Source organism: Theropithecus gelada, chromosome X (genome assembly GCF_003255815.1).
Source record: "Theropithecus gelada isolate Dixy chromosome X, Tgel_1.0, whole genome shotgun sequence".
In the NCBI taxonomy this organism is placed as follows: domain Eukaryota; kingdom Metazoa; phylum Chordata; class Mammalia; order Primates; family Cercopithecidae; genus Theropithecus; species Theropithecus gelada.
In genome coordinates, this window is record NC_037689.1 from 151,676,612 (window position 1) to 151,702,288 (window position 25,677).

General features: G+C 47.9%; 1 protein-coding gene across 1 annotated transcript; it reads left to right on the plus strand.

Moving 5' to 3' along the window:
- The first annotated feature begins 52 nt into the window (after nt 1–52).
- TKTL1 (transketolase like 1) lies at nt 53–25,677 on the plus strand. Its single transcript, XM_025371758.1, has 12 exons — nt 53–417; nt 4,351–4,448; nt 5,676–5,867; nt 5,951–6,078; nt 7,423–7,616; nt 10,596–10,760; nt 16,559–16,715; nt 18,782–18,912; nt 20,899–20,982; nt 23,456–23,552; nt 23,707–23,826; nt 24,853–25,677. The coding sequence occupies exons 1-12, from the start codon at nt 334–336 to the stop codon at nt 25,023–25,025; spliced, it is 1,623 nt and encodes a 540-aa protein (XP_025227543.1). The 5' UTR covers nt 53–333; the 3' UTR covers nt 25,026–25,677.

Genomic DNA, 25,677 nt, shown 5'->3' on the forward strand with positions numbered 1-25,677 from the left:
CCACAAATGAATTTAAGCGTGTGAAAGAATACTCACGTCAGAGGCATAAAGGAAACTTGCCCTGAGTCCACAGTGCTCTGCTGTTAGGAGCTGGCCTCGCTGTGCGCACGGGGAGGGGTGGTGAGGTTACTGGGCTTTAAAGCACCCTTCCAGCCCGTGAGCCCTGCATTCCTTACCCTTGGTTGGATTCTTCCCGGGCTGGGAGAAATGACTGCTTCTATGAGGAGACCATGTGCCAAGATCACGTGTTAGGAAGTCAGTTGCTGTGAGAAATGACCAGTGTCGTGTCTGTCTTTCAGCCACCCTACATCCTGTAGCAGTTCTGCCGAGATCATGTCTGTGCTGTTCTTCTACATCATGAGGTACAAGCAGTCAGATCCAGAGAATCCAGACAACGACCGATTTGTCCTCGCAAAGGTATGCCAGGGGGGAGCCCAGGGCTGCTGTGGTGCTTGCCCGTTAAGCCCAGTTTGAACAGCCACCATGTGGGAACAAGGCCTGAAATGGGCCTCGTTTATCATTTTGGTTCTTTCTTTGCATCTTAAAGCTTTAGTGTTCTAGTGAGGGCCACTTGGAGCCTGTGATAGCATGGTAGGAAGGGTGGCTTGGGAGAGCTGGCTGTCCTTCCTTTCCTTTGGTCATACCCTACCTCACCCCACTTAGCATGAAAGCTTCCTCCTTGGCGGGTTATGCTGCTCCCACCCTCTGTGCTGCCTGAGCAGAGGCAGGCAGCCTCAGTGAATCCCACTCACTGAGCCTGGGGGAAATTGAGCGTAACTGGGAGGGACATCCCACCCCTGTCAGTCAGCTTCCTCTTCTTCTATGTTTCTGCAGATCTGACCTGAAACTGATGGGGCACTTCTCATTAGATTGGGCGCAATACCAGCCACCTCATGATGTTGGGGGATAGGAAAGAAAAAACCTCAAGGTCAATCTGTGTGGCTGGTTTGATGCCATCTCAAAGTACACTGTGTCCCGAAGCAAATTAAAACCTGGCTAGGGGCCGGGCGCAGTGGCTCATGCCTGTAATCCCAGCACTTTGGAAGACTGAGGTGAGCGGATCACTGGAGGCCAGGAGTTCGAGACCAGCGTGGTCAACATAGCAAAACTCTGTCTCTACTTAAAAATAAATAAATTAATTAATTAATTAATTAATTAGCTGAGCGTGGTAGCACATGCCTCTAATCTCAGCTTTTTGGGAGGCTGAGGCACAAGAATTGTTTGAACCTGGGAGGCAGAGGTTACAGTGAGCTGAGATCGTGCCACTGCACTCCAGCCTGGGCGATAGAGCAAGACTCCTCCTCAAAAGAAAAAAAAAAAAAAATCTGGCTGGGTAGAGTACTGTGCCCAAATAGAAATGTCAGATTAGCACAGTGGGAAGTAAAGACAAAAACTATGGGCATAGTTGAGGTGCCTAAAGGTCATAATTGTGACCCTTGTCTTGGTGTCTGAACCATAATGTCAAACGGTTTGGCAAAAAATAAATAGAATTTATATGTGTACACGCATGTGTGGAGAGAGAGAGGAAGTAAATGCCTTCCATTGCTTTTAGTTGGTTACTGGAGGTAAGCAGTATACAGGAAGGAATTCATTGTGCTAGTCTTTAAACATGTCTGTAAACTTGAACTTTTTTTACGTCTTTTTTTCTTTATTTTTGCGGGGAGATAGAGTCTCGCTTTTGCCCAGGCTTGAGTGCAGTGGCTTGGGCTCAGCAAAATGCCCTCCTGACCACCTGGCCTCAAGCAATCTTCCCACTTCAGCCTCTTGAGTAGATGGGATTACAGGCATGCGCCACCACGACCGGCTAATTTTTGTATTTTTTGTAGAGACAGGGTCTCACTATGTTGCCCAGGCTGGCCTTAAACTCCTGGGCCCAAGCACCCACCTCTGCTTCCCAAAGTGCTGGGATTACAGGCAACAAGCCACCACTTCCAGCCCCCTTTACAATGAAAATTGAAAAAAAAATTAGATGTATAAATGCAATATGGGTGTTTAGATTTCTGGTTTAAAATAAGGAAAGGCTGGGTACAGTGGCTCACACCAGTGCTTTGGGAGGCTCTGGCAGGAGGATCTCTTGAGACCGGCCTAGGCAACATAGCAAGACCCCAATCTCTACAAAAAATACAAAAATTAGCTGGGCATGGTGATGCGTGCCTGCAGCTACTCAGGAGGCTAAGGTGGGAGGATCACTTGAGCCTGGGAGACAGAGCGCAAGACCCTGTCTCCAAAAAAAAAAAAAAAGTCTAGACTGTCATGTAACAGCTGCTATCAGAGCCATTGGCCTTAGGGGATGAAGAGGCTTTCTATTGGGCAGCAGCACACCAGGCACTGTTCAGCTGCCAGAATTTGTGTGTTCATCAGATTTAGCTGGTAGATGAAATTGGAACAAAAGAGAAAACATGTGAAGCATAGTCCATTGTGGTTTGCCTGGGGACGGGGCAAACAGCCATCCTCCAGGCAGAGCAGATCTGTATTCTAGCCTTTCACCTCCCTGAATCGTCTACCCCCACAGCATAAGGGTTCTTAAGAAAGACAACACCCATGTGGGAGCACTTCTGCCATAACAGGCATCATACTGATGCCTCACCATTTTCTCAATCTATCCTCACTTTATCCTTAACCTCCTGTCACCTAAGGGGCTCTGGTCTCCACTGCACCCATAAAATCTTTGAGATGGGCCCGCTGGCCTCACACTTCACAGCTAGAGGGAAGCAGAGTTGGTCTGTACTGCTGAGCCCAGGCTCGGTCCATTATTTTGTAGGACTTCCAAGGGCATGCAAGGCGACTGGGAGCCAGAGCTTGTTACCTGAGTGTGGTGGGTGCCATAGGAAGGGAGACGTGACTGGAGACATAGTCAAAAGAGACTTGAGTTGAGTGGGACAGTTGTGCTGGGCTGGTAATGCAGAACCAAAAGGGAGTCTCTGGTGGGCACAAAGCATGCAGAGAATGCCGGAGAAGGTCAAGAGTACCCAGGGAGTAGCAGAGGGTAAGAGGCAAGAAGCAGGAGATCTGAGAATCATAAATACCATCCATCCGTCTACAGTAGTGATGACCCTGCTCTTCTCTGCTGGAAAGGCACTAACGTTTGAGCAGAGGAGGGTGACAGGCAGGAAACAAACTTTTAAGTCAATAGATGGAGTGTCAGGTGGGGCCAAGCATCTGGGATCAAGTAAAAGTGGAGGAGGTAGGAGGCACTGGTTGAAAAAGAATGGTCCAGAAAGACCTCAGTGCTGACGCTTGTGTAGGGATTTGGAAGAGGCAGGAGAGTGAGCTGTGTCCACATCCAGGCACAAGCACTCCACTAGTGGGTGCCATGAGTGCTAAGGCCCTGAGGCAGGTGTATGCCCACTGTGTTCAAGGAGCAGCAAGGAGGCCAGGGTGCCGGAGCAGTGGGAGGAAGAAATGGAGGTGATGGGGGCTGGGGTGGGCAGACAGGTGCAAAAAGTTGAGCTGTACTTGGTGGGAGGTGGGAAGACCTTGAAAAGTTAACAGAGATGTGATCAGTCAACTTCAGTTTTAACAGGCTCCCCCTGGTGGCTAGATTGAGAATGGCTGTGCGGGAGGCTGGGAGGCCACTGCAGTGACAGATGCAAGGAATGTTTAAGACCAGGTCGAAACGGTGGCTGCAGAAGCTGTTGGGTAAATTCAGTATGCTTGCAAGTTGGGCCTCTCCAGTCAGTGCAGCAGCTCTTTGGCATGACCTTGTGGGCCACAGAGGGCCACATTTTCCGCTTGGGTTAGTGATGACCCTGTGCCTGCAAACGGAATGTTGGGGGTGGGGTAAATGCTAGTAGAAAGGGATTCATTTGTAGCATGGGCACTTCTAGATGACCACTTGTAAGATCTCAGTTGACCTGAGTTTTATAAACCAGGGAACCAGAATAGTCTGGTTTCTGTTTAAGAATCCATATCCTCCATAGGATTGAACATCTGATTTGTACATGACCGGGAAAGGCCATGGGAAAATGGCAGAAATCATACTTTACATTTTCTGCTTTGCACTTATGCTCCCTGTCTCTATTCCCAAAGCTCCAGCCACCCTTGCCATACTGTATGGATTAGCTATGACTCCCCAGGCAGGGACAGTGGATGTCTTCGTCACCTTAGTCACCTGAGTTTCCAGCCCGGGCTGAGCCCTGGGCTTGACCCATTGTCCACTTGTAACGTTGATCGGAAGCTTGGGGTGCATATGGGTGTGGGGAAGAGGAATTCACCCAGCGGGGTGGGAGGGGCCGTTTGGATGGAACACTGCTACACAGCTGACAGGAGCAGCCTGCACTCAGTGTGTGAGTCCACCTGATACCATGTCCTGCAGCTGCATCAGGGTTCCCTGGGTCCCTTCTCTTACAGAGACTGTCGTTTGTGGATGTGGCAACAGGATGGCTTGGACAAGGACTGGGAGTTGCATGTGGAATGGCATATACTGGCAAGTACTTCGATCGGGCCAGGTAAGGCTCTTACCCAGAAGCCATTTAACTGCCCTGCATCCCCCTTCCTAGAGTCTTGGGGGACAGCCACCTATCTCTGTGAGGTGGAGAGCCCTAAAGGGCTAGTCCCCATCACATCCCGTGGTGACCCCTCTGGAAGGCTTCCCTGTGCCTTCTCCCCTCCTCGGGCAGCTGCCCCGCTTCCTATCCCACAGGTCTGTTGAAAGGTTTCAGCTGCTGTTGCCTTTCCGTTCTATAGCTTTTTTGAAGATTTCCAGCACTTTAGTGGGGTCTGGGATGTGTGGTTTGTTTTTGAGACTATGTCTCACTCTGTGGCCAGGCTGGAGTGCAGTGGCATGATCTCAGCTCACTGCAACCTCTGCCTCTCGGTTTCAAGTGATTCTCCTGCCTTAGCCTCCTGGGTAGCTGGGATTACAGGCATGCACCACCATGCCCAGCTAATTTTTGTATTTTTAGTAGAAATGGGGTTTCGCCATGTTGGCCAGGCTGGTCTCAAATTCCAGACCTCAGGTGATCCGCCTGCCTTGGCCTCCCAAAGTGCTGGGATTACAGGTGTGAGCCACTGTCCCTGGCCGGATGTGTTTTCTTGATGGGAACACTCACATCGTTGGTTGTGGAGGAATTTACTTCACAGCAGAACACGTTTCCAAGTGGGGTGTTTTGATTGTGATTATTGTAAATAAGTTGTAAGAACAGAACTAGAAAGTGGTGGCTGGGCGTGGTGGCGTGGGCCTGTAGGCAGGAGAGTCACTTGAACCCGGGAGGTGGAGGTTGCAGTGAGCCAAGATCACGCCATTGCACTCCAGCCTGGGTGACAGACACTCTGTCTCAAAAAAAAAAAAAAAAATTAGAAGATGGCAATGCTTTAAAAGGGAACTTACCAGGAAAATGAATGTGTAAATGTTTGGGGAACTTAAGGGTGCTACTTTCTTCCCCTTCCCCTCTGGCCCTGTTTGCTTATTGATAAGGAAATGTGGCAGAAGAACCTAAAAGTTGCTTTACAGTTAGAAAACTAGCCAGAGGCAAAGCCTGTTTGTGAGCCCCAGGCTCTTCAAGCTCGGCTTCCTTAGCTGCTGGGCTGGGGCAGAGTTGATGACGGAAATTGTGGGAAGTGGATGGTCTGAAGCAGCTGCTCCAATTGCTTCCATTTCGCCTCCTGAAACGCATTTGCTTGGTTGGCCCAGATGAGCCCCCACAGGGTCCTAAACCTCTCTTGTCTTGCTCCAGCTACCGGGTGTTCTGCCTCATGAGTGACGGCGAGTCCTCAGAAGGCTCTGTCTGGGAGGCAATGGCCTTTGCTTCCTACTACAGTCTGGACAATCTGGTGGCGATCTTTGATGTGAACCGCCTGGGACACAGTGGTGCATTGCCCGCCGAGCACTGCATAGACATCTATCAGAGGCGCTGCGAAGCCTTTGGGTAACTGTATTCCCTTGCGCTTGATTTCCATTCTGTCCTGCCCCCTTCATCTCTTGTAACCCAGCCTGCTCCTCTGTTGGCAGGTGGAACACTTACGTGGTGGATGGTCGGGACGTGGAGGCGCTGTGCCAGGTGTTCTGGCAGGCCTCTCAGGTGAAGCACAAGCCCACTGCTGTGGTGGCCAAGACCTTCAAGGGCCGGGGCACACCAAGTAAGCAAGCCCTTTCCTCCTGCTCCTGGTTGTTAAAAGCATCTGTCCGCTCAGCAGCAGAGGCGGGGAGAGGCTTAAATGGGCCTAGGAAGATGACTCATTTAGTGAATAGCAATTCTGCCTGGAGTATATGCTGGAGGCTCCTGCTCTCTTATTTTCACTAGCTAGTGTCTGCTTAGCGTAGGAGGGGACATCAGAAGCCCTAGCAGGTGGACAGTGATGTACTGCCTGCACGAGGGAGTGGCTAGGAGTACAGCCCATTGGAGGACTGACGGGGAACAATCTCTACGGTTAGTAGAATCAGAAAGTGTGCTGTGTGTATGAGCAGGTGCAGAAATAAGAGTGCATACTTAAACACGTGCCTAGGTCCACACTTTTCTGGAAGAACCCTGGGAGTTGGGGAAGAAGGGAGCTTGGAATCACCAGCTATCACATTTCAAGGCTGATAGCTGAAATTGTTTATCTCAATTTAACTCATTACAAAGAGTGTAGTTCCTGGATTTTTTTAAAGACTATAGATATTTTAGAATAAAACCGTTCTGTGACTCCTACCGAAAATATAGTTTTACTCTGGTACCCTCCGTTCAGTAACTTATTTTGCCAGTGTGCTCCCAGCAGGACCCTGGGTATTGGCCTTGCCTCTGCCTCCCTCTCATAGGCCCACACATACACCCAGTCCCCTAGATTACATATCTTGGACTCATTCACTCCTCCCCGTCTCTACTACCATGGCTGTTGCCACACCCATCATCTCTCCCAAAGTTCCAGCTGGCCTGCCTCCGCACCAGTCTCTACACTGCCACCACAGTGATCTTTCTATAATGGATCTGATCAGTCACTTTCCCCACTCCAAACCCTTCAATAGTTTCCAATCTTGCTTTAGATAAAATTCAAACTTCTCATACCCACAAGACCCATCCTCCATGGTCTGCCCTACCTGTCTCTCCAGCCTTGTCATCATTCTCCCTTCCACTCACCAGTGGCCCTCAGGGGCATAGCTAGGTGCAGTGGCTTGCACCTATAATCCCAGCTACTTAGGAGGCAGAGGCGGGAGGATCACTCGAGCCCAAGGAGTTGGAAGCTGTGGTGAGTTATGACCACCCGCTGCACTCCAGCTTGGGGAGGAGTCATAGCGTGAGACCCCTGTCTCAAAACAAAAAGCCTCAAGACCTTTGTCCAAGCTGTTCTCTCTGGCTGCAGCAGCATCCCAGGCCCTCCGTGCCAGGTGTTCCTCCTGTGAGTCCTAGGGTGACGTCTTTTTCATCAGGGTCTGTTTTTCAGGTGACCTCATAGGCACTCATTAAATATTTATGGAATGGATGTCTTTTATTTGTTTCATTACAGGTATTGAGGATGCAGAAAGTTGGCATGGAAAGCCAATGCCAAGAGAAAGAGCAGATGCCATTATCAAATTAATTGAGAGCCAGATAGAGACCAGCAGGAGTCTTGACCCACAGCTCCCCATTGAGGACTCACCTGAAGTCAACATCACAGATGTAAGGATGATCTCTCCACCTGATTACAGAGTTGGTGACAAGGTAGGCAGAAAGGTGGATAATTGAATAAATAAGGTATGTCAACTGCTTTGTTCTCTAATGTTGTTCATATATACACAGGATTCTTCATTTATTCTGGTCTCCACGGACGAATCAATTATTAGAGTAATGTATAACAGTTTATAAGCAATAAAGAGAGGTTTGCCGTTTTAAAAAAATAGATTTAGGGGCACAAAGTGCAGTTCTGTCACATGGATAGATTTTGTGTAGTGGTAAGGTCTGGGCTTTCAGTGCACCCAGCATCAGAGTAGTGGACATTGCACCCAATAGGTACTTGATCCTTCACCACTCCTATCCCTCCTTCTCTTTTATTAGGTCTGATTTTTATTTTTGGCTTTCACACGTGTGTCTGAATTTTCTGATTGGTCCATTGCTATTTATTAACTCCTGGTGTGGTGTGCCTTTTTGTTGCTTCCCAACTTCGGTTTGTGCACGGAACTGCTACAATTCTGTATCTCCGCTAAGAATACTGGTCCCAGGCGGGCTGATCTTTTGAACTTACTCTCTGAATTACACAGAGGAGCAGGCCAATTCATCAGAAACCTCAAAAAGGAATAAAATTATGCACAAAACTCTGAATATCAAGTCCTTTTGGTTTTTAGCATGTTTACATCCTGCCTTCTGGTATAGCAGACCTGACATAGGCAAGTTCTCTATGGCCTAGAGGAAGTAAGATGGCGAGCCTAGGGAGGAAGGACACACTTTCTGACCCTTTTTTATTTGGAGAAATTTTGAATGTTGTTTGTGTTTTCTTAGCCTGGTAATGAGGGTTAAAAATAAATGAATTTTGGGCCGGGCGCGGTGGCTCACGCCTGTAATCCCAGCACTTTGGGAGGCCGAGGCGGGCGGATCACAAGGTCAGGAGATCGAGACCACGGTGAAACCCCGTCTCTACTAAAAATACAAAAAATTAGCCGGGCGCGGTGGCGGGCGCCTGTAGTCCCAGCGACTCGGGAGGCTGAGGCAGGAGAATGGCGTGAACCCAGGAGGCGGAGCTTGCAGTGAGCCGAGATCGCGCCACTGCACTCCAGCCTGGGCGACAGAGCGAGACTCCGTCTCAAATAAATAAATAAATAAATGAATTTTGAATACTTGAGAAATCAGAAGATAAAAACCAGAAGAAAGAAAAAGGTGTATCAACAGAGGGTGGGCCAGGCACAGTGGCTCACACCTGTAATCCGAGCACTATTAGGAGGCCAAGGCAGGAAGACCAGTTGAGCCCAGGAGTTCAAGACTAGCCTGGGCAAAGTAGTAAGACCCCATCTCTACATATAATTTAAAAATTAGCCAGGCATGGTGCCATAATGTGGTTCCAGCTACTCTGGAGACTGAGGCAGGAGGATCACCTGAGCCCAGGAGTTTGAGGGGATAGTGAGCTATGATTGGGCCACTGCACTCCAGCCTGGGCAACAGAGCGAGACTCTGTCTCAAAAAAAAATTTTTTTTTTTTTTTTGTTTTTTTTTTTTGTTTTTTTTTGAGACGGAGTCTTGCTCTGTCGCCCAGACTGGAGTGCAGTGGCCGGATCTCAGCTCACTGCAAGCTCCGCCTCCCAGGTTCCCGCCATTCTCCTGCCTCCGCCTCCCGAGTAGCTGGGACTACAGGCGCCCGCCACCTCGCCCGGCTAGTTTTTTGTATTTTTTAGTAGAGACGGGGTTTCACCGTGTTAGCCAGGATGGTCTCGATCTCCTGACCTCGTGATCCGCCCGTCTCGGCCTCCCAAAGTGCTGGGATTACAAAAAAAAAATTTTTTTTTTGGAAAACTGTATAACGCCATAGTTGTATAATTGGTATGAAAACGTGAAAAGCGGGGGGAGCATTTTTAGGAATACATAAAATATCAAAATTGACTAAAAGAGGTACAAAAAACTTAAATGAATCAATAGCCCTAGAAAAAATGGAGAAAGCTATCCAAGGGCTATCCCCCAAAGCTCCAGGCTCACCAGGTTATATAAGAGTGACTCATTTTTAACCTTCCCAAAAAGAGTAATTTCTAAACTGTTTCACATTTTCCCAAATACGGAGGAAGATGAAAATGTCATTGCGATTTATTTATGAAGCGAAAATGTGACAAAGTTAGCCTAAAGAAAACTGTAGAGCAACTTTATTTGTGAATAGCAATATAAGAATTCTAAATAGAACATTAACCCATCTCAACTTCATTAGTACATTAAAAAAGTTAAGTGAATCAGTGAGCTCAAATTAGTAATGCAGGTGACTCATGCCAGGAGACGTAGGAATAGAATTCACTGTTCTAGTATTAGGTCAAAGGACGGGGGGAAGTGTGATCATCATCATACACACTAAACAAAAGCAATTCATAAAATTCAACATTTTTTTTTTTTTTTTGAGATGGAGTCTGGCTCAGTCACCCAGGTTGGAGTGCTTGGCTCACTGCAACCTCTGCCTCCTGGGTTCAAGTGATTCTTCTGCCCCAGCCTCCCAAGTAGCTGGGATTATAGGCACCCGCCATCATACCCAGCTAATTTTTGTATTTTAGTACAGACAGGCTTTCACCTTGTTAGCCGGGCTGGTCTCGAACTCCTGACCTCAGGTGGTCCACCTGCCTCAGTCTCCCAAAATGCTGGGATTACAGGTGTGAGCCACCACACCTGGCCAAGTAATTTGAAAAAATATAATGAGAACCATTGATGTCGGAAATCTCACTCCTGAGCTGTGGAGTGTTTACCTGCTTAGGAAGTGGGGGTCAGGGGAGGGGGGGATGTTAACTAAAAAGAGCACAGTTTGAGAAAAACTTGAGTGCCACATCAGCTATTTAGTATGGATTTAAGATTGGCTAGCAATCCATGTTTATGACATTAAAGGAAATTTTTGGTGAGTCACAAATTTACTTTCTTCAAGATAGATGATAATTTGTCATTCTACGATATGGCACCTTCCTTCTGTAGTCGTTCCTTCTAAATGCATTTGAAGAAACTCTACCCCCTGATTCTTTCTTCTAGATAGCTACCCGGAAAGCATGTGGTTTGGCTCTGGCTAAGCTGGGCTATGCAAACGACAGAGTCGTTGTGCTGGATGGTGATACCAAGTACTCTACCTTCTCTGAGATATTCAACAAAGAGTACCCTGAGCGTTTCATCGAATGCTTTATGGCTGAGCAAAACATGGTGAGTGTATAGTGTCTCTCAGGGCTTCTTACAACTAATGGCCCACTGGACACAGGAGGCCCAGCCTGTGCTAGTTTTTCTTTCCATTTATGAAAGCAAAAGGAGTGGAAAAAAAATTCCAGGGAAACAGGAGGCAAGTAGCCAGGTAGAGTCTGAGAGGTGGCTTCTAGGTCTGCTACGAGGGCCGTAATAGACTACTCGGCACTCTCTGGGCACCCTCTCCAAGTTGGCTGAGGGCAGCAGGCCCAAGGCCACAGACAGTGGGCCCTCTGAGCCTAGAACCATCTGAACCCAGGGCTCTGGGCCTGAAGCATCCCAGGCTCCCTAGTAGCTCATTCTGCCCAATTCTGCAACCACCCAGAGGCACATTGGTTGAGGAGTCACAGGGAATGCAATTTTTTCTCCACTGTAGAGGGGCCTAATATATCACAGAAATGCAAATGTTGTACTTACTGCAATCACAAGAATATCAATACTTAGAGCTGGTGCCTTAGGCAAAGCCATTCTGCTTATCTGTGCCTCAGTCTCTCCCCAGAGGGATACTGATGCAGCGAGTATCTCAAGCACATGCACACAAGCGCACCTCTCTCAAGAGAGGAAGGAGTTACTGCCAGAAAAACCCTTTGAACTCGAAAGCTCCAGAAAACCACAGGCCAGCAGGTCTTATGTGACCACCAGTGACTTTATATCCGGCCCGCGGGATCGTCACTGCAGGCCCTGGAAGAGGGGGTGGGAATTTGGGGAACAAGAGATACGAGAAATGAAGACAAGACAGTGCTCTGATCAAGTCTCTTTTAATGGCGGTAATGCAGTGCCTTATATACACTTGGAGGGGAAGGGGTTGGGCCAAGGCGAAAATGATCTCATCGCGGAGGGTGTGGCCAGATAGGTATTGGTTTCTCTGGTCGAACGTCATGTGGCGCCTGCGCTGTCAGGTAGCAATTTTCACGGGCGCGGGAAAAATAGGTGAAGAAGCAGCAGGAAGAGCGCCATCTTTTATGAGGTATTAATACAGGGGAAAAGGCAAAGATAGGGAGGAGGTGTAAGGTGGAAATGAATAAAGCTCAGGCGTTTTTAATCGTCAATTATTATTCGCTATGGCCGGGGCGTGCAGCTCCGGACAAGTTTATGTGGAACAAGTAGTATTTTTTTTTAAATTTTTTTGAGACGACGTCTCGCTCTGTCGCCCAGGCTGGAGTGGAGTGCTCGGCTCATTGCAAGTTCCGCCTCCTGGGTTCATGCCATTCTTCTGCCTCAGCCTCCCGAGTGGCTGGGACTACAGGCGCCCGCCACTACATCTTGTTAATTTTTTTTGTATGTTTTTAGTAAAGACGGGGTTTCACTGTGTTAGCCAGGATGGTCTCGATCTCCTGACCTCGTGATCCGCCCACCTCAGCCTCCCAAAGTGCTGGGATTACAGACATGAGCCACCGCGCCCGGCCAGTGTTTTAAATTTTTTAAAAATCAGTTGCCAGCATTTAAAAATCAGATTATAGGTGTGGTGGCACAAGCCTGCAGTCCCAGCTACTCGGGACTCTTAAGGCAGGAGGATGCTTGATCCTGGGACTTTAATGCTGCAGTGTACCACTGCATTCCAGCCTGTGAAACAGCGAGACCCCATCTCAAAAAAGAAAGAATCAGGAGGTCTTATATAGAATATACATTTCTGGATTCTTTTGAAAGATGGGAAGAACTGCTACCACAGGGTGGCATTCCCTCCTGACGCCAGTTGACTGAAGCCAAAAAGCACCTCTGTTGAGATGGGTACCCCCACAGCTCCCCATGCTCTGCTGGGCCATTTGATTTTTTTGTTGTTTTTTGTTTTTTGTTTTTTCAAGATGGAGTTTCTCTCTCTCTTTGTCACCAAGGCTGGAGTGCAGTGGCACGATCTCAGCTCACTGCAACCTCTGCCTCCCAGGTTCAAGCGATTCCCTTGCCTCAGCCTCCCAAATAGCTGGGATTACAGACATGCACCACCACGCCTGGCTAATTTTTGTATTTTTAGTAGAGACAGGGTTTCAGAAACCATGTTGGTCAGGCTGGTCTCCAACTCCTGACCTCAGGTAATCTACCTGCCTCGGCCTCCCAAAGTGCTGGGATTACAGGCATGAGCCCCTGAGCCTGGCTCATTAAGCTGTTTTCATTTTGAATGGAAAACAATGCAATCCATAATTTTCTGGATTGACGTTCCTATCAAAAAGTTTGCTCCCCACCTCACTGGTTCCCTCAGCACACAGCCATGTAGTCTTTTCCGTGCCTGCTGATATGTTCTCACAGTTGGAAAAAAGTTGTAAAGAAAAGGCGAGCAGGTGGTATTTAGTGCCATGCCGAAAAAGGTGGCTACAGTGTAGAGCTTGACCGGGGCAGTCAGGGACAGCCTCTCAGAAAAGGTGATACTTAAGCTGAGTCTCACGTGGCGAGGGGTCAGCCGTGTACAGATGTGGGAGACAGCGTTTCAAGCAGGGGGCATGGCCAGCTGTAGGCAGGCCCAGGCTTGGGATGTTTGGAGAGCAGAGGGAAGGCCAAGTGGTAGAAGCATGGTGAACACAGAAAGCTCTCCAGGGCCCAGGTCATATGGGGTCTTACAGAGGCCCTGTTCAGTATCTGTGGTTCTCTTGCAGTTTGCTGGGAAGCAACTGGAGGGCTTTAAGCAGGAAAGTAACAGCCTGCATTTTCCAAAACTCTGAAGAGTGAAGAATGGCTTCACGTAGGAAAGGGAGGAGAAGGAGAGGGTGACTTGGACCAGGGCAGTAGCTGTGGAGTCGGAGGGAAGCAGACTTGTCACATATTGCCTTGGCAGGAGAGCCAGCAGGATGCCAACAGCAGGTGTCAGGACAGGAACCAAGGCTGGCACTTGAGTGTGGGCGGCAGCACCTGAGGGAAGGTGTTATCACCTCTTGAGATTGACAAGACTGGGAGAGAAGTGGACTGGGGGGCACCAGCAGGAGCTCTCTGTGGGCCTAGGGGGTTGGGGCACCGGTTAGATGTACGGAGGAGAGACAGTGGTATCAGATGGCTGGGCAGTAGATCAGTCAGTCATTTTCACATGTGGCTGCTCCACACCGCTAAATGCAGTTTTCTAAACTACATATACCTTGGCATAGTTTTTAAGCTAACATCATTTTTTTATTTTTGTTTTTTGTAGAGACACAGTCTTGCTCTGTCACCCAAGTTGGAATGCAGTGGCACAGTCATGGCTCACCGCAGCCTCAAACTCCTGGGCTCAAGGGGTCCTCTGGCCTCGGCCTCTTGAGGAGCTGGGACTATGAGCATGAGCCACCATGCCTGGCCACATCTAAATTTTTAATCACAAATTTAAATAGTTGCAAAGGATGTAGTTGTTCATATATTGACATTTTTGATACTTGAATACTCAAATCATGCCGTTAAAGATGACACTGGCTAGGCATAGTGGCTCACATGTAATCCCAGCACTTCGGGAGGCTGAAGCTGGAGGATTGCTGGAGTTCAAGAGTTCAAGACCAGGCTGGGCGTGATGGCTCATGCCTATAATCCCAGCACTTTGGGAGGCCAAGGCAGGTGGATCACGAGGTCAGGAGATGGAGACCATCCTGGCTAACATGGTGAAACCCTGTCTCTATTAAAAATACAACAACAACAAAAAAAATTAACCAGGCATGGTGGCAGACGCCTGTAGTCCCAGCTACTCGGGAGGCTGAGGCAGGAGAATGGTGTGAACCCGGGAGGCGGAGCTTGCAGTGAGCCGAGATCGTTCCACTGCACTCCAGCCTGGGCAACAGAGCGAGACTCCATCTAAAAAAAGAAAGAGTTCAAGACCAGCCTGAATAACATAGTGAGACCTGGTCTCTAATTTAAAAAAAAAAAATTCATGCTAAGCCACTTTTCTTTGTCAGAAATTAAATCCCTTTTTCTACTTTATTTCCAATTTCCATTCCATTCATTTCCCCAATATATCTTTATACATGAAAGCCTTTTATTGATTGTCCTTTAATTTTTTCTGCAACAAAAATATGCATATAAATTGATAGCTTTTTAAAAAAAATTATAGGCCTCTGAGCATTAGGTTTTTTCTGAAGTGAGATAGAGTTTTTATTATTATTAGCTAGTATGTTAATGGATGAATATACTTGTAATTTGAATGTGATAGCATTGAGAACAGATTCTGTTCCTGTTTTTCATTTTAATGATGTGCTACGAAACCTTACATGAATAAGTAGATGGGAAGGGAAGTTTTGTTGGAGGAATGTCACTCAATTCTTTGAATTCCTTCCCAGTTATAAGCCAAAAAAATCACATACTGATCTTTCATGTAAAGTTGTTTATAAAAATTATTTGCAGAGTTGACAGTTTCATTAGTTAAGTTCTTCACTTTCTCTCCACCAGCATAGTTATTTCAAATTGTCCTCTTTGCTTGGGTCTGGAGGTTCTTCACTCCAGGATGATCCCCCTGTAAGAGTCAGGTGACTGAGAGGTTGCTAGGAGGTGATTGTTAAAAGAGACAGTGGGAGACCGGGGCAGTGGCTCACACCCATAATCCCAGAACTTTGGGAGGCCAGCCGAGGCGGGTGGATCACCTAAGGTTAGGAGTTTGACACTAGCCTGACCAATATGGTGAAACCTCGTCCCTACTAAAAATACAAAAATTAGCCGGATGTGGTGGCAGGTGCCTGTAATCCCAGCTACTCGGGAGGCAGAGGCAGGAGAATCGCTTGAACCTGGGAGGCGGGGGTTGCAGTGAGCCAAGATTGTGCCACTGCACCGCAGCCTAGGTGACAGAGCAAGACCTTGTTAAAAAAAAAAAAAAAAAAAAAAAGACTGTGGAAGGGAAGTACGGCCCCTCCTTTTGGCAGATGAATGTAGACAGAGTTGATCTGGAGTTTCGGATCTTGAGTGTAACACCCACAGCCACATCCCCTTTGGAAAGCCCATGTGTAGCCCCAGAGAGGTTTGTATTCTAGTTTGAAGCCTACTGGGGTATTTGAGCCCAGACTTCTGGGGAAGTGGGGTAAGGAATGGCAATGTAAAGTGGGGGTCATTAGCAGAATGCAGATCAGGGGAGCATTGGGCCAGATGTGACTTCCCAAGGATGCGCAGGGCCCTGAGGACTTGCCCCAGCAGCGCCCATGAGGCGACAGCACCGGGCCACTGCCACACTGCAGAAACTGAGAGGAGGAAATGTCTTGAGATCAAGGGCCAAGTCAAGTCACAGGCCAGCCAAGGTCAGGCAGCCTCTTGGTTTTGTGGCTTCGAGGTACCTTGTGGGGATGGTAGCCTAGATGAAGTTGGCTGGGAAGAGCGTGGGAAATGAGAAGGAAGGGGCAATGACTCTAGGCAAGTTTTGAGAAGTTTGCTGTGAAGGAGAACACAGATGTGAAGGCAGGACAAGGCAGAGATGGGGGTGTGCAGATAAAAGGTACTGGCACACACCTGAATGGAAATGGAATGATCCAAGAGAAAAGGAAGTAGCACAAGAGGGGAGGAGGAGCTGCATGGCTAGAGATCCCTGTGAGAAAGGAACAGGATGGATTCAGGATGTCCTGTCAGGGCGTGGACCTTGGAAAACTGCGGGCACCAGGAGGGCAGGCAGAAGAGACTCGTCTCTTGCTTCCTAGGAGCTATGAGCTGAGGGCACCATCTGAGCAGGAGGGACAGACGGGTGCCCAGGGTTTGAGGAAAGAGGGGCGTGGGAAGGACGCATGCTAGAACTTCAGAGCAGTTCACCAGGTGCAGAATGGGGGTTATCGTGGGGACTGTGGGAGAAGGGGCAGTGGGGGCAGTACCCAGGGATGTTCTGATTCATATTCTCTGTGTTGCAGGTGAGCGTGGCGCTGGGCTGTGCCTCCCGTGGACGGACCATTGCTTTTGCTAGCACCTTTGCTGCCTTTCTGACTCGAGCATTTGATCAGATCCGGATAGGAGGCCTGTCTGAGAGCAACATCAACATTATTGGTTCCCACTGTGGGGTATCTGTTGGTAAGGGTTTTAATGCCATCATCTTGATAGCCTTCCTCCTTCACAGAGAAAGATAAGCATGTGATTGGTTAAACCATGAATTTCCTTATGGTTCCATGAAGTTTGATTATTCAAGTCTTTTTTTTGAAAGTGCCATGTCGTCCTTTAAAAGTGTCAGACACTCAGGGCAACTTTTGAAGTGCATCTCTCGGTGGTACTGTTGTTTCAGACAGTGAGAAACAGTTGCCTATCCTGAGTGCCCCTTGTGTGTTGAGCTGTGTGCAGGTTATGGACAGGACTGGCAGAGTCATGGAGCCTTTTCTGCCCTCGCTGTGGTTGCAATCTAACTGAAGGTGAATAGCATCACAGAGGACAAGGAGCATTCTGACTGGCTGCACAGCCTGCTCGGGGCGGGGGAGGACCACCACCCCCTCCTTCCTGCCTGGGGCAGCGAGAACCCTGGAGCATGACACAAGGCAGGAACTCTTACAAACACGCCCTTCTCAGAATAGTATTCACCTGGCAGGTGGGCTAGAAGGAAACCACAGGCAATGGGAAGCCGGAGAGGGGATTGAAAGAAGGTGTGCAAGGTGGGAGAAAGCCAGGCGGTGGGGAGGGGGTCTAAGAGTGAAGAGAGAGGTGAATGTGCCTCCTAACAGATGGAGCACTCTGTGATGGTGTGAAGAGCAAAACACACCAATCTCCAGGATTCCTCACTTGGGAAACGTCAGGGAGTCATTTTCATGAATGACAGAAATGACATGGGAAGATGAGCCAGCTGGCGTGCCTGTGGCAGGCAGATGGGCTCAGTAGATATGGCTGCACACACTTCTAGAATGCCAGAGGTGCACATTGTCAGTTTTGAAATAGTCATATGGAGAAAGTGGCCCTAGGTTCCATCCAAAGAAGAACTGGAAGGCTAGGTGCAGTGGCTCATGCCCGTAATCCCAGCACTTGGTGAAACCTCATCTCTACTAAAATTAGAAAAATTAGCCAGGTGTGGTGGCGCGCACCTGTATTCTAGCTACTCAGGATGCTGAGACAGGAGAATTGCTTGAACCCAGGAGCCAGAGGCTGCAGTGAGCCAAGATCACACCACTGCACTCCAGCCTGGCGATAGAGACTTTGTCCAAAAAAAAAAAAAAGCCAGGACAGTGGCTCACACCTGTAATCCCAGCACTTTGGGAGGCCGAGGCAGGTGAATCACCTGAGGTCAGGATTTTGAGACCAACCTGACCAATATGGTGAAACCCTATCTCTACTGAAAATATAAAACTTAGCCAGGCATGTTGGCACATGACTGTAATCCCAGCTACTTGGTAGGCTGAGGCAGGAGAATCACTTGAACCTGGGAGGTGGAGGTTGCAGTGAGCCGAGATCGTCCAGTGCACTCAAGCCTGGGCAACAGAGCAAGACTCTGTCTCAAAATAATGTTAATTAAAAAAAAAAAAAAAAAAAGCTGGGCTGTTGAGGTTAGACAGTGGTCCTAGGCAAGGCAGTGTGCATGGTGACAATCCCCTTCCTAGCTGAGAAGAGCTAAGCCACCCAGTGCACAATAAGATTTCTCTCACATTTCTGGCCAGAAACTGCATTCCCAGATATACCCTAAAGTACCCTGTAGCACCCTCAACGTGCCTTAAAGGTGTGTTAACTACTTGGAAGGCCTGGAGAAATGAAAAAACACCACTTTGGTATGTAAAACCCGGTCTCTGGATATAGAAAAGGTAGAGCAGAAAAGGGAGAACAAAGCCTGAGGACCTTCCTAAAGAGCACGGGTTCAGAGGCTTAGCAGGCCAAACTCAGGCCAATTCTCAGCCATTGCGGACAGTAGCTTGGAGTGATCCATCTGAAAAGTCAACTGGGAGCCTAACCCGAGGCGTCACAGTGTGACCTCAAGGGAGACAGGCGTGCAAGAACACAATGTAAATGAGTTACAAGGATGCAGTAGGACCATTTATGGGGCTCTGCTAGAACTTGGGACATCCAGTGGCAATAGGAATAATTGTTTCTTCAGAGCTAGAAGCGCGTGGAGGGCAGGTTCCTAATGAGGTTATGCTCATGTTTTAATCGGGCTGTGGTTCTCTCAGGTGAAGACGGTGCTTCCCAGATGGCCCTGGAGGATATAGCCATGTTCCGAACCATTCCCAAGTGCACGATCTTCTACCCAACTGATGCTGTCTCCACGGAGCATGCTGTTTCTCTGGCGGCCAATGCCAAGGTATTTTTGAGGAGACACTAGTTTCAGACAGAAAATGCTTCTGGACTCTGCTACTAGTTTCATACTGATGATTGGGCCTTTTTTCTCAGCATAAAAGTGGTAATTCATTTTAGAAAATCTGATGATAGAATTCTTTATAAAAAACAGGCAATTATGCACACAAACACATTTGTTTTGTAAAAGAGTCAAACAGTACAGGATACTGAACAGAACCTGACAGCCTGTCTCAGTCAGGGCTCAGCAGAAGATGCACGGACCATTCTGGGTATTGTAAACAGGAGAAGGTGTTTAACAAAGGTTGCTTAAGAAGCCGCAGGAGCAAGCCCCAGGCAGAGTCCCAGACTATAGTGTTTTAGCCCCCAGTGGCTGCAGCCAGAGGTGAAGAAGCTCCTGCTGCGTCCTGACATCCAGGAAGCTGGAGAGCGGGTGGTAGGATGCCACTACAGACGAATCTGTGTTCCCTGGCCCTGGCTTGCCTTTGGAACAGCTTAGGGCGCCAAGAGTGTGTGGGACCTCATGCAAGGGCATCAGATGGACAGCATCAAATTCCTGTTTAGAACCTAGCTGCACGGGAGACAAGGCAGTGTGGTCTTGATCTTTCCAGCCTGTCCTGCTAACGTTCAGCAGGCTCCCCTTGCCACCCTGCACCTCACCCATGCCCCATACAGGTAACCCCTGGCACAGTTGGGGTGGGGACTATACGTTCCCTTTCCAAGCACTCATGGGTTCTTTGATTTTTTTTTTTTTAATATAAGTGGGCTCCCACTTTACATATTACTATGTACTTTTCTTTCTTTTTTTTTTTTTTTAGACAGTCTCACTCTGTCGCCCAGGCTGGAGTGCAGTGACACGATCTCGGTTCTCTGCAGCTTCTGCCTCCGCCTCCCAGGTTCTCCCGCCTCAGCCTCCTGAGTAGCTGGGACTAGAGGTCGGCTACACCACGGCCGGCTAATTTTTGTATTTTGGGGGAGAGATGGGGTTTCACCATGTTGGCCAGGCTAGTCTAAAAACTCCTGGCCTAAAGCGATCCACCTGCCTTGGCCTCCCAAAGTGTTGGGATTACAGGCATGAGCCACCGCACCTGGCCAATTGTATACCTTTAAAATTAGTTTATCTTGGAGATCGTTCTGTGATTTCACACATACTATAGGATTTCATTTCTAGAAAAGTCAAGAGAGGCGCAAAACAAGATTAGGTGGTAGAAATTAGAGTAGAGGTTGCTTCTTAGTGGGTGGAGACTGACTGGAAAGAGGCACAAGGGCTCTGCTGGCGGAAACACTGCTGGGCTTGGATGAGGGCTCCATGGTGGATGCAGCATTCGGGAAGTGCTGAACTTAGGATGTATGCATTTCACTGCAGCTGAGTTATGCCTCGGTGAAGACACTGAATAAAGATGGGTCATGGCATATGAATGAACAGTAGCGACGTTTCTTGCTATATTCGTTTATGATGCATCCATTAATATGTATGTAAATTAACAAATACTTTAGACATACAAGTGTTCATTTATGCTGGTAAATGTTTATGTGCGCAAATTGGTCATAAAAATGTATTTACATCTGATCGGGAAAGGGGCAAGTCATCTTGTATTCAGATAGATGTTTATGGTCTTTCTAAGGATGAAACATTACAAGCTATTGTGGCAAAAGTTAATGTTTTGACATTCTTTTCTGGGCTTTCTAGTCAATGTGAGTCAGTGCTCCTGCTGTGAGTTAATGTTCTGTGCAGACAGAACAAGTCAGTGAGTATTGGGGAATCTTTCAAGGGGATTGGTGTGATGGCACGGGGAGCTCGTCCTTCAGGGCAACCCCAGGGCCCTGCTGGGACGTGTTGTCCACTGGCTGTATATGCTCACCCCTTGCTCCAAAGCCTACAGTTATAGTAAAAAGAGCTGTCCTGTTCATACCCCTCCTTCACTTCTTTCAATGTCTGTTGTTGGAAATTCATTGTTTGCTTTTCTAAACCATGGCTCCATTTATGTCCTAGGGGATGTGCTTCATTCGGACCACCCGACCAGAAACTATGGTTATTTACACCCCACAGGAACGCTTTGAGATCGGACAGGCCAAGGTAAGGGCTTAAGCGCTCCAGTGTTACTCAGTATCATCTCCTGTAAAAAGAATACTTCTGAATCTATCACCAGGTATCTTCAGGGTTGAGACATCATCCTTTCTTTGCTGTCATTTTTTTAAAAAACAATTGTGATCTTTACCTGCTTTTCCTTGGGAAGGAACATTCTATGAACTTCAGCTTAGCCTGAACTTCTCTGCTTTCCAAATGGAGTCTTTTGTTGTTGAGCTCAAAGATAATAACATGAAGCCACTTGAGCATCGTGGCTGTAATTTATCTTGGCTGCAAGCTAAACAAAACAGAAGCCAGCATTTTGGGAGGCCAAGGTGGGAAGATTGCTTGAGGCCAGGAATTCCAGAGCAGCCTGGGCGACATAGTGAGATTCCCATCTCTACAAAAATTTTTAAAATTAACTGGGAGGCTGGGCGCGGTGGCTCACGCCTGTAATCCCAGCACTTTGGGAGGCCGAGACGGGCGGATCACGAGGTCAGGAGATCGAGACAACCCTGGCTAACACGGTGAAACCCTGTCTCTACTAAAAATACAAAAAAATTAGCCGGGCGCGGTGGCGGGCGCCTGTAGTCCCAGCTACACGGGAGGCTGAGGCAGGAGAATGGCGTGAACCCAGGAGGCGGAACTTGCAGTGAGTGGAGATCGTGCCACTGCACTCCAGCCTGAGCGACAGAGGAGACTCCGTCTCAAAAAAAAAAAAAAAATTAACTGGGTATGGTGGCATGCACCTGTGGTGTCAGCTACTCAGGAGGCTGAGGAAAGAGGATAGAGGAGCGCAGGAATTCAAGGCAGCAGTGAGCTATGATGGATTGCACCACTGTACTCCAGCCTGGATGACAGTAAGACCCTGTCTCTAAAAACAAAACAAGACAAAAAATAATAGAAATTACTTGAAATGAATAATCTGTTAGGTTCAGATTTTACAGATCTGAGGCCAGGAATAAAAGGGAACATGATCTCTGGTATTCTCGCAAAAGCCCTGAGAAGTTAGGTTATCAACCCTATCTTTAGATGAGGATTGGAGAAGGTAAGTGTCTGTCTTAAGGGTTTACAGCTTGTGAGTACCAAGACCAGAATCCAGGCCTGAGTAGTGAGCCCAATCTCCCCAGGCCTACCTACCACACTGACCATCCCCTGCTCAGCCTGCCTGTCAGGGCCATGCATGGGGAAAACCAGAAACTTCTATGGAGAAAATAAGTGACTCTGCTCACCTAGGGAGTGGAGCTTGCAGACATTTTGGCATGCTTCCTTCCTGTCTTTGTTCTAGGCATACATGTATATTTTACACAGTTGCGATCGTACTGCATAGAAAGGTTTGCCCATAGCCACTCTTGAAAGAGCAGCAGGTAACATCTGATTTGGTTGCTAAGGACTAGGCTGCTCCAGAATTCACAGTTGCAAGTGCTCAGAATGGCCAGAGTGCTGCCATAAAGCAGGTGTTTCCAGAACTGTCCACTGTGTGCCATGAGGTAGCTGGAAAACACCACCGAATAGAAAAGTCAGTGTTCACCTTTGGTGTTAACTACAGGTTCTGTTTCTATGGGGAGGGTCTCTTGACATTCACATGGTTTGCAGAGCTTGCTTATTTCCGTCATCTTTTTTCTAATAATTTTCCTGTCCTGACTAAAGCAAGTAAATTTACTGCTAGTAAAGAATGTGAGTTAAATGTGTGTGATAACATGCATGGCATGGATCATTAGAGGGCTGGGCTTTGCAAAGAGGACATGAATATGTGTGCATATGTGTATATGTATTTTAAGAGGCCAGGGCATCCTCAAAGAATGGGGTGGCTCAGAAACCCTATCTGTACCATCAGCAGTGGTTCTTAAGCTACAGGGAAACCTATACAGAGAGGAAGTGGAGAATAATTCCAGATGCCTCCTCCGATGGGTAGCTTTGGAGGCAACTAAACTATGAAAGAAGCCCAGGAACTCTGTCTTTGCTTGCAGAATGGTACGTTACTGAGAGCGAGGGCTTTGATGTCAGCCCCGCCTGGTTGTGGGTCCCAGCCCTGCCCTGGGCCACTTCCTCCTGCTTTGAGATTTGCTTTCCTCAGCTGCAGAATGGTTGTGCCACTGAACAGATCTTACAGGGAGGCTGTGAGGGTTCTCAGAGCTCAGGCACACAAGATCTTAGCACTGAGCATGTTTCCAGTGCCCAGCATGTTCCCATTAACATGTTAGTCATTGGAGTCCAATATTTCCGTGCCATAGTGAGCTCTCAAACCAGACTCCTGGTGGCTATGTGGCATATCCATGCTCCAGGACAGCTGGAGCAGTGTAACTGCCTATCAAAAAGTATGTGTCCTGACTCGTAAATGCATCTGATTTTTTTAGTAGCAAATTATTAAGGAGTGAAATTGTTAGAATTGGAGGATAGCAGCATAGCAAAGTGCCTTCCACTTTGAGATGCATTCTGTGTGTAGTAACCACGGTGTTCTGTTTTGCTGGCACTATACCAGGTCCTCCGCCACTGTGTCAGTGACAAGGTCACAGTTATTGGAGCTGGAATTACTGTGTATGAAGCCTTAGCAGCTGCTGATGAGCTTTTGAAACAAGGTCAGTTGGTTGAGTGTAAGCATTGAAGTTCAAGCTGGGAAGAGGTAGGACTTCAGCTACCTCCTATGCCCTGAGTGCTCTTTTTATTTTTATCCCTGCATGTTAGTTAGCTAAGTCTGTTTCTTGTACCAAGCTGGTTTTTGCTGTTCTGCAGATATTTTTATCCGTGTCATCGACCTGTTTACCATTAAACCTCTGGATGTCACCACTATCATCTCCAGTGCAAAAGCCACAGAGGGCCGGATCATTACAGTGGAGGATCACTACCCACAAGGTGTGTGTGGGCATTGGGAATGCTTTGGAAGGTTTGGTGTTTTTGTTTTCCTTGATTGGCCACATGGCATGCTCTCAGGCATCACCTATAGTCTACCTCTCACCCAGCATGCCTTTGTTGTTTGGTGTTCACTAAGCGTGGGGCCACGCTTATCCACATCTGTGTGTCCCCAACAGAGTGCACAGTGCCCAGTCACCAGGTCGAGTCAGTGGCAACACAGAGGAGTGGCTATTGCAGGCAAGCGAGGTGTCATGAAAAGCATCACTGTTTCTTTAGGTTTGGAATGACGAATAGTATGCCCCAGGTCAGGCATGGTGGCTCACACCTGTCATCCCAGTGCTTTGGGAGGCTGAGGCAGGTAGATCGCTTGAGGCCAGCCTGGTCAACATGGTGAAACCCCAGCTCTACTAAAAATACAAAAATTAGCTGGGTGTGGTGGTGCACGCCTTAGTCCCAGCTACTTGGGAGGTGGAGGCAGGAGAATCACTTGAACCCAGGAGGTGGAGGTTGCAGTGAGCCGAGATCATACCATTGCACTCCAGCTTGGGAAACAGAGTAAGACTCTGCCTCAAAAAAAAAAAAAAAAAGTGTGCCCCGACGAAAGAAGCAGGAATAGTGCCTTGCAAGCAGAGAACACAGCAAGTGCAGAAAAACAGTGTATCAGGGAGAAGGGGCTGGGCAGTGTTTGCGCCTGGAAAGGTTAAGTGGGACAGATGTGATGCAAGGAAGAGCATCATGTGTCCACGCGGCAGGGGCCCTGAGCCTGCACAAGTGGTGCCTGATTCTCTTGAAGGACTCCTGGGACCCAGCACACAGTTGTCCTCACACCTGAGGTTGATGACAGGGAAAGGATGCAGGGTGGGATCCACCAGGGCAGGAACAAAGAAGTCCTGCCTCAGCCTTCCCCTGGTCCCACAAGGGGCATACTGAGAAGTGCCTCCCACGCATTCAGAGGCCTCTGTGTGTTGAGGCTTTAAGGCTGAGGAGCTGCTTTCACGAAAGGGCCTAACATCCTTGTTTTCCCAGGTGGCATCGGGGAAGCTGTCTGTGCGGCCGTCTCCATGGATCCTGACATTCAGGTTCATTCGCTGGCAGTGTCAAGAGTGCCCCAGAGTGGGAAGTCCGAGGAATTGCTGGATATGTATGGAATTAGTGCCAGACATATCATAGTGGCCGTGAAATGCATGTTGTTGAACTAAAATAGCTGTTAGCTTTGGTCTTTTGGCCTCTTTACCCTATGTTTATGTTTGTTCCAAAACCATCATTTAAATCTATACTATCAGGCTTTGTTTCTTAAAAGCAAAGCCAGCTAACACCTTCTTTCATCCCTAGTTTGGAAATTCAAGCTAACTACTTATCCTTTAAACGGTGACTGCATATGCAAGTACCACTGTAATTTTTGAATCATTAAAGGGAGTTACACAACTTTAAGTGAAAAAAATAGGTAACAAAACAACCACCTGATAGTAAGTTTTCTGATAAGACTATAGATAAGTGGTAGAGGTCATCAGTTCTTCAAAAGTGTTTCCTTCGTAACTGGTAGAGGTAATAGTTTTACAGTGTATTTCCTTCATGAGTAAAGAAAATGTGAATTGAAGTATAGATTGCAGTAGCCTAGGTTCCACAGCACAATAACACCATGACACCTACTGCTGTTCCCACCTTGGAATTCTGTGCCATGCCACCTGCAGCCACCCTGGAATTCCCTTCACTGTTTGCCTTAATCTCCCCTCCACAGTTGAGAGGCTGTCAGGCAGCAGCAAAAGCTTGTTAGGATGTCCTATACTGCTTGTGATGAAGGTCTCCACACTGTACTGTTCAAGTCAATGTTAATAAAGCATTTCAAAACCA

What these genes read in the sequence shown, in the direction of transcription:
- TKTL1 (XM_025371758.1), top strand. Translation starts at nt 334, where the DNA reads ATGTCTGTGCTGTTCTTCTACATCATGAGGTACAAGCAGTCAGATCCA. An exon ending in TTATGGCTGAGCAAAACATG is followed by an intron (nt 10,761 to 16,558) that starts GTGAGTGTATAG and finishes TCTGTGTTGCAG; the next exon opens with GTGAGCGTGGCGCTGGGCTG. An exon ending in TGATGAGCTTTTGAAACAAG is followed by an intron (nt 23,553 to 23,706) that starts GTCAGTTGGTTG and finishes GCTGTTCTGCAG; the next exon opens with ATATTTTTATCCGTGTCATC.